This window comes from Calliphora vicina, chromosome 1, assembly GCF_958450345.1.
Source record: "Calliphora vicina chromosome 1, idCalVici1.1, whole genome shotgun sequence".
In the NCBI taxonomy this organism is placed as follows: domain Eukaryota; kingdom Metazoa; phylum Arthropoda; class Insecta; order Diptera; family Calliphoridae; genus Calliphora; species Calliphora vicina.
Genome location: NC_088780.1, coordinates 81507648 through 81526342, shown reverse-complemented (window position 1 = coordinate 81526342; position 18695 = coordinate 81507648). Strand labels below are relative to the sequence as shown.

At 28.9% G+C, this 18695-nt stretch overlaps 1 protein-coding gene across 1 annotated transcript in view; it reads left to right on the top strand.

Moving 5' to 3' along the window:
* Positions 1–18695, top strand: part of Cad96Ca (tyrosine kinase receptor Cad96Ca) — a 148056-nt gene that overhangs the window by 69540 nt on the left and 59821 nt on the right. Inside the window, exon 4 of the mRNA XM_065515002.1 lies at positions 10610–10871. Coding sequence (XP_065371074.1) covers positions 10610–10871 — 262 coding nt within the window. The remainder of the gene's footprint in view (positions 1–10609; positions 10872–18695) is intronic.

Genomic DNA, 18695 nt, shown 5'->3' with positions numbered 1-18695 from the left:
AAAGTTTTATTTATTTAAATAATAGTTATTAAAACTATTTTGATTACTTCTCCTATCCCATTTGACCCATTTTCAAATTAATATTTAATTGCTCTAAAAGTGAGTGGTTGATATTTTTGATTAGGTTTTTAGAAAAACAAATTGGCAAAAAAATATCTATAAACTTTTTTGGACCTAAGGTGTTTGTAACGCACAATTAAGTTACATATTTTCAGAGCTTTGTTAGCACTACAATATATCTTTTGTAGCTCTAATATATATATATCTGTCTCTTTTCATCATACTTGCTGAACATTATACCCGAATGAAAACTGTGATTCCCCGGGTAAATACCAAAGCCATTTTTTTCTTATCCTTCATAAGATCTTCGGGTAAAATTTTACGCATTTTGAAATTAAAATTGCATTTTTTCTAAAAATTAGTGGTTGATACTTTTGATATTTTATGACTTTAATTTAATATCAAATGTCAACAACTACGTTAGGTTTTTTTAATTTTTTTATATTTTCTATTTGTGTCAAATTTGACCCGACGATCGTTAACGTCAGTAAATTTGAAGACCTTATGAAGGTAAAATAATCTCTTAGGGATAAGTAAAACACAGTTTAAATGCTTTGGAGTATATCGATTTTTTTGTTTGTATAAAACTAGACATTGAAAATTATCTTTTACTCGGTGTACTTGTAGGACATATAGAAAACAAAGCATTGAGTAAGTTTTCAGGCTTTCCAGATCACTTGTGGCATTTTCTAAATATAAAAAGTCTTCTAAAATAGTTGAAGTATTGGTTTTTTTATTTTTTTGAATATGAATATTTTTTAAAGTTTTTAATACATTCGAACTCATAAAAACACACTTTTAAAAAAAACCGGCTATTCGAGGAGAAAACCCCGGTTTCTTCGATATTCGAAATGTGAGCTTTTCAAAAAAACCGAAACCATCCTTACTAAAATAACCGGTTATAACGGGTTATTAAAAACCGGGACGATCACCCTAATACATATGTTTGTCTATAAATTTGGTCTCAATTCCACCAACTCTGCACGTACTTATTCGAGTAATAAATATGTACATAATTTCAAAATAATGTAAACATTTTTTTTAAATGATTTATAATATATTTCGTGAATTGCACATTCAGCAATCATTCAAACAAAATTTCTTGTGCCAATTTTATTAAATAAATATGTATAGTATGCATTTCGTATTTAATCTTTTGGAATATGAAAATAGAAAATGAATTTTAAAATTTTCTCACGTTGTGGCATAAATGTGACAGATGACACAAAATTCATTTTCCATTTTCTTCAGTTTTATTCATTCATTATTTACGTGTGTATGGCTTTTATTATCTGTCTAAAAATACAATGTGTGTCTCTGCACACGGAGAAACAGGAAGGGAAACAACATACACTCTGACACATGCAAACATTGTTATGTGTACGAACGTGTAGAAATATTTACATTTATTTAATTCATAAATGTCAACATTCGAATTTAAATCATAACGAATTTGTACAGGTTATTAAGAAGAAAATTAATTACATTTATTGTATATAAGAACGTGAAGTTAACTCGAATTTTAGCAAGCGCAATGGTAGTATCTCTTTCCACATTAGGGCGTTTCAAGGAAAATGTGTTTTGCAACTCTTAAGGTAGGATCACACGATTGCCGCAATGCACCAATTATTGGTCTATTTTATACGTCAATCGTGTGATTTCACAACTTATTGGCTCATATGTCAAACCACAACAATGTTGTGCTTATTTGGCCCAATCAAATGCAACCCTGGTACGGCAATCATGTGAATGCTTGATAGGCAACATGCACCAATAAAAAAGTTAAAAATACACCAATATTTATTGTGTTCTAGTGCGGCAATCAAAGAAGACAATTAGCGCCAATATTAATTTTTGTAAATGAAATATTGTTTTTGTCAGCCACTCTCTGACCCACATACATCTTTTAACATTTCTTTATTAATTTTTTTATATGATAATTAAGGCCGACGCAATTTTCTTTTTTTATTTAACAAATATTTTTTTCAAAAATAGATTGTTTTTACATTTATGTAAACAAAACAAAATTTAAAATCTAGCACAACAGCTGTTTCTCTGAGTTGCCGTAAACTAGAACAATCGTGTGACTGAAATGCGACAATTATTGCCACTAAATCGCTTTGCGCCAATTTACGACAATCAAATTTATATAAAATGAAGCAATCATGTGACTGCAGAGAATTTGATTGGGACAATTTCTTTATTGGGCCCCAATTCAGCACAATAAAAATTGTATTAAATTGGTTCATTGCGGCAATCGTGTGATCCTACCTTTAGTGCGGATACAAGTACATATGTATACTTCTAAAGTAACTAGCTGTTTAGATTTAAATAGAAGTTTTGGGTTTCAGATCAAAAACAGATACTGAAATTTTCTTAAATTGGTTTAAAGGATGCACATTTGATTTGAAGCTTCGTGTCCTAGAAATTTCCAATTACAAAATCGTAAATTAGCAACTCAAAGAAACAATCTGAAATTAATTGAATTGTAGAAAACCTGATGTAACCAATTTGTAAGCAAAAACTAAATTTTCTCGAAATCTTGCAATTTCAAATCGATCCTCATTAAAAGTTGATTAGAATTGAGATTTTTTTTTAAATTTCTTTAAAAAATATTTGATAATGTAAAAGTTGGAATTTGAAATATGTACATACCTCTCATTTGTGCAACGTTGACATAACTCAAAAAAATTAATTTTTCAGGAGACACAATTTTAGTTTAAAACCGATATACAGCCATAGTCGTATCTATTTACACACACTGAAAATTTAAGTATTCTTCGAAATAAAACAAAATTTTGGTACTTTAAAGATACATTTGAAGAAAAAAATGTTCATTACTACAATCCTTAAAGGGTGTAGATCACGTTCGTTAAAAAATATTACGAAGAAAGGTCCTAGTTATTGCTTAAATTCGCAAAAGTAGACCTAACCTTCAGTTTTCAAAAATATTTACACAAATTTATTCTTTTTCAAAAGTATTTACACATTCCTTAAAAGCGACTAAAACCTCTATAGTCTTGGAAAAAACGTCATGGTTTTTGCTAGTCAGTTTTTGTTATTAGTTAAATTCAAATGTTCTTAAAAAAAGTCTATAAAAAGCATTCAAAATGGTGAAAATAAGGGAAATTCCCCTCGAGATGCGAACTGAAATTGTAACCAAATTTAGAATGGGTGTATCGGCGTTGGAATTAGAAAAAGAGTATGGAATATGTCGGAAAACAGTATATAATTTAGTAAAAAAGAAAAATACATACGGAAGTCTTCAAAATAGAAGTAGAAGTGGTCGAAAAATGAGAACAAACAAAGAGGAAGATTGTTCAATTGTGAAAGTATTCGCTGAAAATCCAGTTGCAAGTCCAATTAAAGTTGCTGAGGAGTCAGAAAACATTATTGGAAAACATATAAGTGACAGTACAATACGAAGAAGATTAAAGAATTATGATATAAGGACTTATGTTGTCCGAAAAATAATAGATATATCTCCCAAAAACAAAATAAAACGTCTAGAGTTTGCTAAGGAGTATATCCATAAGCCAAAGGAGTTTTGGCAAAATGTATTATGGACAGACGAATCTTCTTTCCAATTTGAAGGTTCATTTGGAAGAACATATATGCATCTTTCAAAGGGATCAAGGCAAAAAGCATTGCAACCTTTTAATAGATTTGGTGGTGGCTCGGTAATGTTTTGGGGATGTGTCTCTTATAATGGATATGGGGATCTAATACCAATTAAAGAGACACTAAACCAATCGGGATACCTGGATATATTAAATGACCATGTGTTTCCATCCGCACGAAGACTGTTTGCTAGTGAAAATTGGATTCTTCAGCATGATAATGCTCCATGCCACAAAGCATGGTTACCAACTACCTTTTTAAATGGGGTTGGACAAGATGTTCTTCCGTGGCCACCACAGAGTCCTGACCTAAATATAATTGAGAATGTCTGGGCAGCCATAAAAAGGAGGAGAACATTGAAAAATGGCCGTAAACGAGACTAAACAATTGAAGAAGTGAAATGTATATGGAATAGCCTGGAAATTGACTTTGTGCGAAAATTAGTTGATTCAATTCCAGATAGACTACAAGCTGTTATAGACGCGGATGGAAATTTATCTGGTTATTAAAAAAAAACGTTACTTTTTTGTTGTTTTATCTTATTTTTAATGATGTGTAAATAATTTTGAAAGGAAATAAATATGAGTAAATAATTTTGAAAACTAATGGTATGAACTTCTTTTTCGATTTGAACCACTAATTGGTAGATTTATTTATAAAATTTCTTAGCTATCATTATCTATAAAGTCTATGGATTGTGATAGAAATCTTTTTTTTTCCAATTTTATTTACAAGACCGCAAAATTTTGATTTTATCCTAGCTTACTTAATTTTTTTAGTGTGTGTAAATATATACGACTATGGCTGTACAATATTTTTTTATTTTTTTAGAAAAATGCTTCTTTGGCCTGCAATTTTAGAAATCAACTTTTTTTTATTTAAATATCTATGGGTAGTGTTTATAAAAAACCGGTTTGTAGATTAACCGTAAATTGGTCCTTTCGAATATTTCTATACACAAAAATTAAAAGAAAAAAACAAATATAAAATAAACAAAAGTCACACATAAAATTTAAATAATTTACAATATTTGAAATTATGAAATTTTTAACTAATAAATTATTCTTCTTTACTGTACATACAAACGTACTTAAAATTTAATTTAGCGTTTTGTAAAACCATCCATCTGTAAGTTTTGAATACATTTAGCCAAATAGCTACAGATAGTTTCATTGTGTGTAATTGAATCGAAATGTTTGTATATAAACCCATCGTCCTCTATTATTTAATATTATTATAATTCATGCAAATTTGTAAAGAAAGTGATTTTTTTTTTGGAACTTGGAAGCATCTAAAATCTAAAATGTTCAAATTAAGGGTCACTGGACCATTTGTATACAAATTATAAATAAATTGAAATAAATAATTACATACATATATAATTATCAATCATAATGATCGACAAAATCTTTCATTGTATTTAAAATATTGTTACGAATTTGCATTAGCGATTTGAATTTAAAAATTTAATGGCCTATAACGATTGCCTGCAACATTCATCATATTTATTAACATGTTCATCAGTAGCAGCTTCTACTTATCAACAATGTTGATAAGTACACAGTTATTTGCATTTTTTGTAAGTATGGCAACACTAAATGTGTAAGCTGCTAACATTAACACTGAAAGCTCTAGCGAGCATGAGTACTGGATCTAAAAAAAGGTCCAGGAAGGTCTTACCTTATAGCCTTATAGCTGAAGGCCTCAATTTCGCCGCTGGGGAGTGACTATTTAAACCGTTGTTGTGTATATTTGAATAAATGATGAGCTGTTACAATTGCTTTTATTTGCAATCAAAAGTATCCGGTTTATTTAAAGGAAATAAACCACCGTTTTTAAAAAGGTAAAAACGTTCCTTTTTAAATTTAGAACAAAAATAAAATTAAATATCCTTCGTACAAGTATGTTATGGAGAAAACTCTGTCAAAACTGTAGGGTTGTTACATTTTTCTAATTTAAAAGGAAAAAGAAAAAGGTAAAACACTTGTGAACTTAAAATGGGATTTTAGAATTTTTATTCACATGCGAGTAAATGAAATTCTGCATTAATTCAATTTGTATTTGTGAAACTTCATTAGGTCTCAATTCCATCTCTGATTTTTCGATAAGAAATATATCCTTCATTCACATAAGTGCATATTTCTTGGAAAAAACCTAGAGTCCTCAACTCATCAATTTATTTATCACAGTATTATTTTTAACTCTGTCAAAAACTCAATAAAATATTAACAACACACCTACATAAGCATTCATACATTCATTCATACTGAACTAAAGCCTTTGTTCATACATAATACATACGTTGTATACATACATATGTTGTATTTGTAAATTTTCCAATAATAAATGCATATGTGAGAATAAGTGAGTTCAATTCAAAACTATGGTACAGTACATCAAACTCCATCTGTTCTAGTAACTGTTCCTAGTTTCTAGTTCTGGATTACAAATGGTCACTTAGACTACACTCTGGATAATTAACTTTACGCTAGATTACTTGGTATGTATAAAGTAATCTATATTGTCTTATATTTGTACTAAAAATATATGACTAAGTATATAACTAACCATTACTGAAAAAAGTACATTTCCATTATTAAAACTGCTGGTATGACTATACAATGTATAGTATACATATTTAGTTAAATGTATGTAATACTAGAGCAACTCACACTCAAAATAAATTTTCCAACATTTTTTTAAAGATTTTTGAAAATACTTGTATTTTTTCCAAAAACAACACATTTAATATGGGGTATCACTTGAAAAATGCTTTTTTGAAAATGATCCAGATCACGAAAGGTCACAAAATCACGTTTTTCTGTGAGCCGGATTAATGTACATAGATATGTACTAGGGTATTCAAATTATTCGATTTTTCTCTTGTTCGAATAAAACGAATACTTCGAATAAGAGATTTTAACTTGTTCGAATAATTCGATCACACGTTTGAAATTAATCGAATTATTCGAATAATTTAAATTTTTTTAAAAAAGTATATCGAGGGTTTATATTCAAATAGTGCTATACGACATTTTCTCGAAAATGCGTTTTTTATAGTAACGTATTCCCTGACTAATTTGTCATCTGTCATTTAAATTTAAAAAAAAAATATTTCCAATGGTTTTTTTCATAAAATTTGTATTGTGCTATCTAACACACAATTTATTTTGTTAGTAAAAAAGTGCTATATGCATACGAAATATTCTTGTATATAATAAAATACTAAAAGTGTTTTTCATAAAATATAATATATATTACACCGTGCGACACTTAATATTAGACACGAACCGGATGATATAGGTCTAAAACTATAAATTTAATGTAGAAAAACTGCGTTTTCAGTTTTTCATTTCGTGATCCTGTTTCCTTTTAAAAGGACTTCAAATTTTTGGTAAGGTCGGTTTCGGTTTTTTTGAAAAGCTCACATTTCGAATATCGAAGAAACCGGGTTTTTCTCCTCGAATAACCGGTTTTTTCTAAAAGTGTGTTTTTATGAGTTCGAATGTATTAAAAACTTTAAAAAATATTCATATTCAAAAAAATAAAAAAAACAATACTTCAACTATTTTAGAAGACTTTTTATATTTAGAAAATGTCACAAGTGATCTGGAAAGCCTGAAAACTTACTCATTGCTCTGTTTTCTATATGTCCTACAAGTACACCGAGTAAAAGATAATTTTCAATGTCTAGTTTTATACAAACAAAAAAATCTATATACTCCAAAGCATTTAAACTGTGTTTTACTTATCCCTAAGAGATTATTTTACCTTCATAAGGTCTTCAAATTTAATGACTGTGTTTTACTTATCCCTAAGAGATTATTTTAACATTCATAAGTTCTTCAAATTTACTGACGTTAACGATCTTCAGGTCAAATTTATCCCAAATAGAAAATATTTTTTTTTGACGAATTTTTTTGAAAACAAATAAGATGCGTGCCGGATCTAAACGGATATAACAATTGAAATAATATAACAATAGAAAGACTAGTTTAGGCAGAAGATATTTTATTTCAAATGTAAAAAAAAATTGTATCTAATTCAGTAATTTATAATTGAAATAAATTCAGATTCTTACTATTTTCAACATAGCTCAACATTTTTCCTTATTTACCTCAATTGAAGAAACAGAGTATAAAAAAAGGGTATACAAATATATGTAGACAAAGTTCAAATGATTTCTATGAATTTTAATTGAATTTCATCTTTACAATAGTTTTATGAGTATTATTGTTATTATCGCAATTGGAACTTATATAGGTGCTGTGGTCAATTATGGACCGATATACACAAAATTCAAAACTGATTTTTGGATACTGTTTTTGGATGGGCCTATCGCCATATAATATTGTAAAGTAATTTCTTAGTATTTGAGTGGACCTTATATGGGAACTATGCCGAATTATGGACCGATATTTATAACATCTTGTGGTATGATTTTTGGATACAAATTGCTGATCGGTGTAAAATGTTGGTTCAGTACAGCATTTTTTTTTTGGATATTTGTGTAGGTTAATGTGTTTTCATATCCTTTATATCACCAATTATGGGCCTATCATCATAAAATTTGGTACAGCAATTTTTATAAATATTGACATTTTTTGTTTCGAATTTCAACTTGACAACTCTATTTTTAAGAAATTGATGGGAATTTTAGAGATTTTCGGTAGTGGACCTTATATGGGAGCTATGGTCAAATATGGACCGATATTCTAAAAATCCTATAGTATGATTTCCAAATATAAATTACGGATCTGTGTAAAATTTTGGTTCGATATTGATATTTTTTAGATATTTATGCCGATTAATGTGTTTTTCGGAAATGGTCTTTATATGGGAGCTATAAAAAATATGGGCCGATCTTCATAAAATTCGGTACAGCGATTTTGGTATACATGCGGATTATTTATGTCGAATTTCAACTTGATAGCTACATTTGTAAGATATTTATGCTTATTTAAGAGATTTTTGGAAGTCTACTTATATGGGGGCTATGGTCAAATATAGGCCGATCCAAGAAAAATTTAGTAATGCAATTTTTTTTTACCACAAAACTTATTTTTGATGAGTTTTCTATGTATACTGCTATTCTGTAGGCATTTATAGACCATAGAATCATATATCGGGAAGAAATTTGTATGGGAGCTAGGAGAAATCATGGACTGATTCTTATAATTTTCACTAGAGTTACTCCTTTTATCAAAAAAGTAATGAGTGAAAAATTGTATGGTAGTAGCTGCAATATATTTGCACAAATGGCCAAAACTATGTGAAAATTATCCATTTTTTTTTTTAGGTTGTCCCACATTTTGATTCATAACTTTGGTTCTACGGTACCGATTTTGCTGATTTTTAATACCAAACTGCTTAGGACAATAATAAACATTTTTTTCCAACTCTGTTAAGTTTGTTTGCGTATTCTGGACGTGAGCGTGTTTTACAGAGACGGACAGACAGAGGGACATAGCTCAATCGACATAGAATTTCGTAAGGATCAATAATATATATACTTTGTTGGGTCTAGGATGTATATTTCTCAATGTTACACACGTAATGACAAACTTATATATACCCTCATTCACCACTTGTAGTGGTGGAGGGTATAAAAAAACCTAACGAAATAAAATAAATTACATTTTTAAAAAAAATTAAATTTTAAATTCAAAATGTGTAAAATTTTACCCGAAGACCTTATGAAGGATAAGAAAAACATAGCCTTGATATTTACCCTTGGAATCGAGTACAATGTTCAGCAAGTATGATGAAAAGAGACAGATATATGTATATTAGAGCTACAAAGCTCTGACAAATTTAACTTGATTGTGCGTAACAAAATTCAAGATTTTTGATCCAGGTCAAATATGACCCAAAGACTTTAAGTCCAAAGAAGTTTATATATATTTTTTGCCAATTTGTTGACATTTAAAATTAAATAAAATTCATAAAATATCAACCAATAACTTTTAGAAAAAATTAAATATTAATTTCAAAATGGGGCAAATTTGAATCGAAGGTTAAAAAAGCAATCAAAATTGTTTTAATCACTATTATTTTAATAAATTAAACTGTTTTTCTTCTTATTTCTAGGCATTTTAATATTTTACCAAAAAACCGGTTAACCGGTTATTTTTAAAAAAGCGAAACCGGAACCGGTTTATATTAAATTGCAATTTTTCGAAGAAACCGAAAACCGGTTTCTAAAAAATGTCGAAGAATCGATCACCCTAATAAATGTACATTTATTCGTTTTATTCGATTATTCTATTAATTCGATTAATCGAACGATCATTATTCGAATGAATACCCTATATGTACACAAAGGGAAAATTATAGTTGTACATGTTTACCCAAATCAAGTATTCTAACAATATTGTGGTCACTGTAATTATTTATATGTATGTTTGCTACATCCATAATATATTGAAGTAGCAATCATATATATGATTGTAGTAGTAATGTATATGATTTTGGCAACCATTTTTATGATAAAGGATTATACCATATTATTTTATTCTCGGATTATGATCATCATATTATGGTATAATCATGAACATGATTGCCATAAACATATGTATATTTATTACAATCATATATGTGATTGCTATAATCATATGAATGGTAACTTAAACATATTATGGTTGCGCCAATATAAAGGGAAAAGGTTAGTGTAAAAATGTACAACTGTATTTTTTCTCTGGGTGTATATATTCACATTCAAAAGTAAATACAAGTACATATACACAAGCAATAGTAATAGTAATGTTCATATATATTTATGTATTTATTTAGTTATAAATATATGTATACATACATATATTTTTTGCACCATCATCGCCATAACCATGGACAATCACCACTTATTTATTTACAACAACTAAATCGTTTTTACATTTTATTTTTTTCGTGTACAAATTGTATTTTACAGGCTACATCTCAACTATCAACAAGTGCTACAAATGGTGGCATTGGCGCCAATCTGCCTGCTTCATTGGGAGGAGTTGTTGGTGGTCCTCCGTCTACAGCTGGCAATGTGGGTGCTGGTGGTGTAGTTCTTGGTGGCAGCATTTACACACAACCGGAAAATTTCGATGGTTGGGAATTCCCAAGACATCGATTAAAATTTTTCAACATATTGGGTGAAGGTGCTTTTGGCCAAGTATGGCGTTGTGAGGCAACCGACATTGACGGTGAGAATAGACAATAATTTTACAGCTAAAACAAAATGCATCTACATAACGATGACCCATTTTGTATGGAGACAAACGTAATTGATGTTTCTATTTAAAAAATTTAAAATTATTAAAAGCAAAAATGAGTTTTTTGAGTTATTTGCTAAAAATTTTTTTAACAGGCATTTTGAGACCTCATTCACAATTATTATAGCTAAAGCATACTTGATCAAAACGTTTGCATACAAATTGTGCAAAATAAATTATTTGAGAGATACGGACAGATCTCATGCAGATGCTGATATAAATAGTTTTGCCAACAAATCGTTGGTTCGAAGACTATAAAATACAAGCTTGTTGTCTCTATTAGAGTAACAAAGGTTTTATAATACCAAGCACTTACGCGTTTAAAGAATTTGTTATTTTCTTTTCAAATTTATGTTAACATGCATTATTGTGCATACGAACGATGAACAACATAAATTAGTTTTCTCCTTTAAAATATTTTTTTATTCTATAGAATTTTGAAATTGATTTTACAGAAATAATGGCTGACTTCATAAACGCATTTTGGAAAGCAACACTGCAATGCATAGTGTTCATAAACGCAATAGATTTTGTTTTGGCAATGTCGCAAGTTCATTATTGTATGGCAATGCTTGTCCATGCGCAGCATCTGTCAAATTTGTGAACTGTTTTTATTTATGATTCTTTACAAAACATTTATGCGTTCATAAATGTCACAAAGTATTGCTTTGCCTTATAATTGCTTTGCTTTACTGCGTTTATGAAGTCGGCCAATAATATTTCAGCTCAGTTCTTGAAGCAGGTGATAATTTTCAATTTAGTTTTCATAGGTTTTTATCTTACGTAACTTTATCTCATAGTTATGTCTACACTTAATTCTCTTTGTTAAAATGGGAATTATGCTGTTCACTTTACTTCACAGCATGAATATTTCATGAATGACCCAATATTGCATCATAGTCATATAAAAGGACTAGAATTGCTGTACATCTACTACCATTAATAATTTTGTGCTGTTGTCATGAAATCAAAAATATAGACAATATAAGAAAAAAAAATACGTATTGCAAAAGGATTTGCATTTTTTTGTTATACAAAAGTTTTAAATGTTCTTTTTTGGTATATAAAGGGCTTTAAAACTTTAAATATTAATACAAAATGCTTCAAATATTACAATAATACAATCAATAAATTCACAAATTTATAAATATACTCTGAAAGTTTTACTAAAACTGGAAAACGCTAAACCTTAAATAGTGAAGGTCAAAGGTCAAAGGTCGAAGGTAAAATTTTTCAATATTTGGAATTTCTAATGAAAAGATAACAAAATGTTATATATTTTTGGGCCGATTTTGATGAAACTTAGTAATTGTGTACATCTGTATTCGTTTGTACTCTATTCGATGGTTTAGAATAACATCCATTTAATAAAATTAGGCTACAGCTGTGTTACTTAGCTCGATACAATTTATTGGAATCCTTATGACAAAGACATATCAAAGTTTCCATTCTAAAAAATGTGTAATTTAATAATAAAGCGTTATTTGTTAACGTTTTGGTTTTAATAAAAAAAACAGAAAATCAATGCATTTCATTTATTGACTAAAGATTATTTCATGTAAATAATCCAAATACACCAGTGCACAGTGGTTCCGCCCATAGGCCAAAAATAAATAAAACGATCACAAAATATTTAGACAAAATACAAAAAAATTATCTCTTAAATATCCAATCTTTTTAATGGCAAACCGGTTTTTACTGGAAATCAAACGGGACTTTTTAAAAATAAAATTGAAAGCATGAGCAAATATTCATTTGCAAAGCGCAGCTGAACGCTGGAAGAATAATTCAAAGCAAAAGTGCACTTCAAAACGGTCTTGCAATTGCTGTAGTCTACAAAATTAAATTATTTTCAATGGATTTTGAAGTTAAAGGTATTTATTTTATCTTTAGAAAATAATAAAAACTAACTTGTGTTGTAATTCTTGTGAAATTAATGTTTTAGTTAACCTATATGTTTGTTACTTTTTTGTAAAACTTCATTATGTTTACTTAAAGTTTTAGTTGTGTTCCCCCAAAATTCCCCCATAGGGTTCTTTTTCATTGTATTTATCTGATTCTTAAGATAATAAAAGTGCTGAAGTTAGTTGCGGAAATTTGCGGATGGGCGTGTAATCTGAAATATACTAACCCGCCCCACAGAGGGATGGCTTCATACATTTTTTTGCAAAAATTATAAGGAGTGGTTGTAGAGCTCTGAAATTTGGCACAGATAATTATATGGACCAAACTAAGAAACAAATAAAATTTTATCAAAATCGACCACGCCCAACGCCCACTGCCCATACAATCCAAATAGATTTGTTCGCATAAAATGTTTCCTATTCAAGTAAAAGTCTATAAATTTTGTACATATATTTTCTGAAACAAAAGAAGAACGTATGCTAAGTTTTATTAAAGTCGGCCATGCCCACTGCATACCGCCCATGCAATCCAAATGCAATACATTTTTGAGCAAAAATTATAAGGGGTGGTCGTAGAGCATTGAAATTTGGAACCGAGAATTATATTCACTAAATTAAGAAAAAAATAAAATTTTATCAAAATCGACCACGCCCACTGCCCATACAATCCAAATTGATTTTTTCGCATAAAATTGTTTACATCCAAGCAAAAGTCTAGAAATTTGGTACATACATTTATTGAAACCAAAAAGGAACGCATGTCGAGTTTCAATAAAATCGGTCACGCCCACCGCCCACGAACAATTTTAAGTTTTCATCCTGTTCCGAAAACTATTCTTTTTTTTAATCGAAACAAGACACTCCCACCTTTCATTTTATAAAAAAGAGCTTGGGGGAAAGTGGGGCTACATTTTTTTTCTCCATGGAAAATCAAAAATAGAATAATAATTAGAGTCTTATAGATTTGGGCATATCTTCTTAACGGTTTATGGTTTCCCCATAATTTTTTTTTATTGATGTTGAAATGTTAAATTTTTCAAATATGTTAAAGGTAAATAGTATTATTAGGAAAATTGTACATATATACAAAAATTAATTGCGTGAAAATATAAGTAAATTTTTGCTTAACACCCTTGCATGGACTTTAGTTAAATTTTCTAAAAATAAAATAAATTTTTTCTTAAAACTATAAGTGTACATTTCATCTATAAACATTTCTCTACAAAATTGCATCATTTGATTGTTGAAATTAAGTGTTTGAAAAATTTACTTTTGCATCGGTACATAAAAATCTGATCCATGGAGCTGAGGTAAGCAAACATGTAGTAGTGTCAATAGGTGAATTATCGGAGGAAGCAGCTGAAGCGAAAAATATTCATATAAAACAGTTTAGATTGCAACATCCCCGAAAAATATCGTGCAATGCTACAAATACAGAACTTTTAAATAGCGTGTTTTAAGTTCAGATCCATTTATTTCTGGAGGACAAACTTACCAACAAAGAAAACAAGTAGTTTAAGTCAAGGAGTTTTAAATCTGATTAATATTTGATATATGTATATTAATGTCTTATTTTACCTTACCTCATATTGCATTATATAACTTTGTATAACTTTTTAATTTAGTTTTTTTTCAGTGTATAATTCAGTAATTAAAATGGAATAAAAATTTACTTAAATTGTTTAAACAAACGAATTTTCATACTGAAATATTTTATTTCAAAAATTCATAAAACATGTCTAAAAGCCAATCAACTCTTGAAAGATCAAAGGGCTACTGTGGTTACAGTTGTTAAAATTTTTTCTTAAAAATTTGCAAACTTTAAGTTCTTCGGGCATACTATGCGGTGACAAATTTTAAAGACCCTAGCTTTTTTAGTTTTGGTGATATGGATTATTGACCGCTTGTTCATATAAGGGAAACCACTGTGCAGTGGTTACAAAGCTAATATATCTACTAGCTAGTATCGACTTGGTTGACAAGATGTATTTGCGTATGAGTGTTATTTATTTAATATTACGTATACGCCTAAACATGAGAATCAAATAATATTACACAGGTCCACAGTAAATTAGGCTTTACTAACTAAGTACAAAAATTTTGTGTTTTAAAAAACTCATGAAAAATCGAAAACGGCAGAAATTGTTTAGGTTTATTGATTTATCGCAAAGCCACATGTAATAGTAATAAAATAGTTACAAATTGTTTTGTTATTGCTATAAAAACAAAAGTCAACAACACTCAAAGTATACGCATGTAAGCACATACAGTTTTCTGAAAATGAGCGAATTCACTTAATTGGTGAATAAATTCGAAAATAATCTATCGATTTTTACGATCGATATCTCATTTTGTTCACATTACATGTGGCTTTGCGAATAAGCAATAAACCTGATCAATTTCCGCCGTTTTCGATTTTTCATGAGTTTTTTAAAACACAAAAAAAATTTGCTATTTTCACGTAAAAAATATATTTTTTGCTTAAATTTGTTACTATAACTCTGAAACTATTGAGCCGAGTAATACGCAATATATAAATGGATTAAATGATATATAAATTACAATTATTCTAAGTTTACTTTAATAATATCAGATTAAGCCTCTTTGAGTAATAATTAATTATGTGGAGAAACGTCTAAAAAATCAAAATTTTACTTAACATTTTTTTTAAAAAAACTTCTCCATAGAATTTAAAATTTGAACCATATTTGTACTACTGGAACCACAATACACTAAAATTGTGTAGTTTTTTAAAAAGGCTCAACAATTTTTTCGATTTTGTTGCCCTGTGTTATTTATGTACATACATTTGTATATGCAAGCATAACATTCAAAGAAAATCTACATACATTGTAGATTTGTACATACATTAATACACATGTAGATATATACATACATATGTAGAGTGTTTTTAAAAAACACTGCCTGAAGTCGACGCGTTTCGAAAGTTTTTCAATTCAAATTGAAATCTTCCAACAACTACGAGCTTGTATGCCCAGCAGTTCTAGAAGACTGTCCCGAACTATTGATTTAACCTATCCTTTACAATGGTCCAAAGTAGTCAACGCATTGGATTCACATACTGGTTACATAGAATCAGTTATAACTACTGTCTAAAATGCAGTACAAAAAAAAAACTTTTAAACTGACTACACTCTACGTTACTTTGAAACACTGAAGTGACTTTATACTTAAGGAAAAAGAAAATAAATTGTATGAGAATTATATCAATACAATTTGTATAAAACCAGTTTGAACGAATTACTCACAAAAAGTGCAGTACAAAAAAAAAACGTTCAAAGTGACTACATTCTAGATTAATCAGAGACATTGAAATGACAATAGTCTTCAAGGTAGATTACATGGGATCTATAAAGTAACCAATTAAATTCACTCTACATTACCCTAAATAAATTGGAGTCAACCAAGTGGTCAGGCATTAATGAAAATTACTGTCTATAAGGGTAACATTGAATACTTACATAACTGCTGGGCATAAGCGTAGTTAGACTATTATTCTGAGTTGGGCAAGTACAGCCCCTTCCCAAAAAGATAGTAAGACTTTCCTCTTCAGCTATGTTATATATTGTTAAAAATTCGCAATCTATGCAAAGTATACATTTAAAGAAATGTATTAAGGAATATGAATTGGGATATTGAAAAATATCAATACACTTACAAAAAATGTAAAAAATAAGGCAGAAATTAAAATAAAGAAAAAATATCTGGGGTGGACAGATGCGAGTCTGGGGGGGCTTTGACCACCCTCCCCTATCTACGCCAATGCTGCTGGGGTATCTCAGTTTAGTGTATGTATTTGTATGTATGTTTGTCCATATGTATGTAATGTATAAATAAATGCGCACAACCTTATTGGCGTACATATCTACTTATACATGCAATCAGGAGTTCTTGTTATTTTCTGATCGAAATTGCCATCGCCAACGTCATCATTATTCTGTTTGTGAAAGAGTGTGAGTTTTTGCTTATTGCTCTGTAAAAGTATTGAGTAAAAATTATGTCCTTGTCTCAACGTTTTGTCCAAGGAAATTGCACAATATTCGTTGCAAATATACATACATATATATGTATATATGTATGTACTTGTACGATTTTCACTTGCCTACCATGAACAATTTGTACAAAAATCTGATGCACTGAAACGTACAAGGAAGCAAACCAAAATAAAATATTAATGAATTGTATTGGCCATGTCCTTGTTTACCAACTAAATACATACGTACGTACTTATGTACTTTGTGCATACATAACTTAAGGTTGGTTACACATGGAAAGAAAAAAATGTATAAAAATCTTAAAGTTGTTTCTTTAAATAAATTATTATCGAATTAACTTTTGGTTTTGAGGCCATATAAAAAACATTTACATCACCAAAGAAAGAACTAAGGAATGCATTAAATTCTTATGTACATACTAGGGTATTCATTCGAGTAATGATCGTTCGATTAATCGAATAATTACTTACGAATAATTATTCGAACATTATAAAAATGGCCATTTTCGAATAACGAATAATTTGAACAATTATCGAATAAAACGAAAAAATATACATACATACATATTTAAATTTATTAAATTGTATAAAATTATTCATAATTCAAAATTTAATTAAGTAATAATGACTTTCAAAGATTGTATTGTTTCTGAAATTTGACAAATAACTAATAAAGGGTGCCTTTTGATCACTGTAGATGAGTGGTCCGATAGCAATTCTAAAAACAAGTCCTTCAAAATGTTTAATTTATGACTTGAACCAATGAAAATAAAAGGTACGGAATAAACAATTTAGTAAAAAAAAGTTTGAATGATTTTAGAATTGATTTCAAAACAGAAATTTTAGATTCTAAACATGAGCGTATGCGTAATATTAGCAAAATCGCAATTAATAATCAATATATTAACTTAGATTAAAGTGGTGTTGAAAGTGATAGAGAATGTGATTTATAATAATTACGTTGAAATAGACGAAGGCTATGATCTTCAAATATATATACATAAGTGCTGTTATTAACAGCGAAAGTAAGTGTTGCAAAATATTTAATAAATCTAATGATAAACATATAATATTGCAAATTTACATTTTGTTGCAAGAAAAACTTGGAGTTCGACTTATACATGATGTTAAACATCGTCGAACACCTTTGTCTAACATGGTAATAATCTTTTTTCGTATTAATAAATGCGACAATCATGCACTGTCAGACTTCAAATTACCCACATTCACTGACAATGATATCAAACTTTGGACAGATATGTGTAAATACCTAAGACTACTTGATTTAGCAAAGATTCGGCAACGTTGATAGTGCTTGCGAGTATAATACAATTTGTTATAATTTAGAAAATGTTTAATTCATTTACTAAACAATTATTTACTCATTTTAAAACCCGAATTAATGAATTACGTAAAAAAGTTCTTAATACCTTTATATTGTACTTGAATTCTGGATCATGTCCAACTAGCTCAAGTTTTTTAAAGCATAGCTCCAACACGGAAACTAAAGAGTTTGTTAGGCAATTGTTTTGTAGATTGTTCGGGAGGGAAGCTGAACAGAATATTACTAATCAAAATATAATGACGGCCTTTGTTTTCGAATGTTTTTTAACATTATCAATACTTGAATTGTTAACTTTAACGTAATTTTTTCCTTAACAATAAAATATTAAAAAACCTACATAAAAACTTTACTTTTTTAAAAATTCGAATAATTCGATTAATTTTAAACATGTGATCGAATTATTCGAACAAGTTAAAATCTCTTATTCGAATTATTCGTTTTATTCGAACAAGAGAAAAATCGAATACATAATTTGAATACCCTAGTTCACA